General features: G+C 37.3%; 1 protein-coding gene across 1 annotated transcript; it reads left to right on the plus strand.

Annotated features, from left to right (window-relative positions):
* The first annotated feature begins 91 nt into the window (after positions 1 to 91).
* On the plus strand, positions 92 to 2,198 carry LOC107712767 (ATP-binding cassette sub-family C member 8-like). The gene is made up of 6 exons (XM_016518106.1): positions 92 to 352; positions 423 to 501; positions 592 to 700; positions 818 to 921; positions 1,596 to 1,729; positions 1,813 to 2,198. Exons 1-6 carry the CDS (start codon positions 92 to 94, stop codon positions 2,026 to 2,028), a joined length of 903 nt encoding a protein of 300 aa, XP_016373592.1. The 3' UTR covers positions 2,029 to 2,198.
* The last annotated feature ends 472 nt before the right edge of the window (positions 2,199 to 2,670 follow it).

The following is a 2,670-nucleotide window of genomic DNA, read 5'->3' on the forward strand; positions in this document are numbered from 1 at the left end:
ATATTAATTTAAAATCATAATTAAATTACAATATTTATATTTTTAAATACATAAATATTCTATGCATATTAATCAAATATTCATTTTTAAAATGTATAGCATTTCTAACAATTTGAATGCACATTATATATTATGCTTCACGGAACATGAATGCAATATTTTGTTAATTATTTTTGGAAGTTCTTTAGAAAGTGTCATCAGCACATGTGATGTGATTGCAGCTCCCGCTCAGGTTCCTGCCGGACGGCCAAAGTACGGAGAGATCCAGATCAAGAACCTGAACGTTCGCTACGACAGCAGCCTGAAGCCCGTCCTGAGACACATCAACTCTCACATCAGACCGGGACAGAAGGTCAGTCTGACGCTCTACACAAACACACTCAGAGCAAATTACGCGTGAAGACTGAGTGTTTTATGGCTAGGTGGGAATCTGTGGACGGACGGGAAGTGGGAAATCCTCCTTTTCTCTGGCTCTCTTCAGAATGCTGGACACGATCGAGGGTAACAGGAGCTTCGTAGTGATCAAACTCGTCATGTTCTGACCTCTTCTGGGTCTTTGTGATTCCATGGATGTGTTTTGTTCTCACACAGGGCAAATAGTCATTGATGGGATTGATATCGCAAAGCTTCCTCTGCAGACTCTACGATCAAAGTTTTCCATCATCCTGCAGGATCCCATTTTATTCAGTGGAACGATTCGGTGAGGCTTTGCACGTTTCTCCAGCCTTTTATACTGTATTTTCAATCAGGTTGCCTGTACAAAGACACACAAATCATCCAGTGCAGTCTGCTCTAGTCTTTCACCTGTGTTTCTCAGGTTTAATCTGGATCCGGAGAGAAAGGCCACTGATCAGATGCTTTGGGAGGCTCTTGAGATTGCTCAGCTCATGCCAGTTGTTAAAGCTCTACCTGGAGGACTAGGTGAGATCAATGAGTTGTTGTTTTTTTTAAAGTAAGGACTGGACGAGCAGAACAAAAATAAGCAGTAAACACTACCAGTCAAACATTTGGAATAAAGATTTTCTTAAAAAAAAAAAAAAGTATCTTCTGCTCACACAGGCTGCATTTATTTGTTAAAAAATACAGAATTTAAAAAAATAAATTAAAAACAGTAATGATTCAGCAAACACATTTGTTATTTAGACATTTTCTAGTGGTTTCAACTTTTTATTCATCAAATAAGCCTGAACAAAGTATCATAATTTCTGCAAAAAATAAATTAAAAAAAGTATAAAAATAAGAAATATTATTAATAACTGAGCAACAGTAATAGCTGATAATAAATCGGCATATTAGAATGATTTCTTAAGATCATGTGACACTGAAGACTGGAGTAATGATGCTGAAAATACAGCTGCGCATCACAGAAATAAATTACAGTTTAACAGATATTCGCATAGAAAACAGCTGCAAAAATATATCACAATTTTAATGTATTTTCGATTACATAAATGCAGCCTTGGTGATTTATTTTTATTTTTTCCAAAAACATTAAAAATCTTAATTATTCCAATTGCTGGACTGGTCATGTAAATATCTCATAAATCCATTCATTTGATTTAATAAGCGATTCACAGAAATGCTCCGCTCCACAGATGCGATGGTGACGGAAGGAGGAGAGAACTTCAGTCAGGGCCAGCGGCAGCTCTTCTGTCTCGCTCGAGCCTTCGTGAGGAAGAGCAGCATCCTCATCATGGATGAAGCTACAGCGTCTATCGACATGGCCACAGTGAGAACAAGACTGAGCTTATTCAGCGGCTTGTTTCTCTGCTGCATGTAAAGTTTGGTTAATCACCGTCTTTGTTCCTGTAGGAGAGTATTCTGCAGAAAGTAGTCATGACGGCGTTTGCAGACCGAACAGTGGTTACGATAGCAGTGAGTCCCTGCACCTCTTTAAACTATACTATACAAAACTACACAGCAGGGGTCTTCAGCTCTGGCCCTCGAGGTCCACTTTCCTGCAGAGTTCAGCTCCAACCTGCGAGTAACTTCCTAGTGACCCTGAAGACCATGATGAGCTGGTTTTAGGGTTGGAGCTGAACTCTGCAGGAATGTGGACCTTGAGGGCCGAGTTGAGAAGCCCTGCTATACAGCATTTACTAAATCTAAAGACTGTCATCTACTCATGCCAATCCACAAAAACCTTAGCAACATTCACGTTAATATGCTGGATTATATGGAAGCTTATTTCTGACACTGTATTAAAAAAAAAAAATAATAATAATTGCAAATTTTATTTCTCACAATTTATATCCAATGATGACTTTTTTCTTGTAATTATGAGGGGGAAAAAGTCGGAAGTCAAAAGGTAATTGGGAGTTTATATCTCATAATACTGATTTTTCCCCACACAAATTCTGAGGTTATATCTCACAATTCTGACTTTTTCACACAAATTCTGAGTATATATCTCATAATTCAGACTTTTTCCTCACAATGCTGAGTTTCTCATAATTCTGACTTTCCTCAGTGCTGAGTTTATATCATAATTCTGAGTATATATAATAATTCTGACTTTCCTAAATGCTGAGTTTATCTCATAATTCTGACTTTCCTCAATTCTGAGTTTATATAATAATTCTGACTTTCCTAAATGATGAGTTTATATCATAATTCTGACTTTCATCAATGCTGAGTTTATATCATAATTCTGACTTTCCTCAATGCTGA

This window comes from Sinocyclocheilus rhinocerous, unplaced genomic scaffold (genome assembly GCF_001515625.1).
Source record: "Sinocyclocheilus rhinocerous isolate Xijiao unplaced genomic scaffold, SAMN03320098_v1.1 scaffold39771, whole genome shotgun sequence".
In the NCBI taxonomy this organism is placed as follows: Eukaryota; Metazoa; Chordata; class Actinopteri; order Cypriniformes; family Cyprinidae; genus Sinocyclocheilus; species Sinocyclocheilus rhinocerous.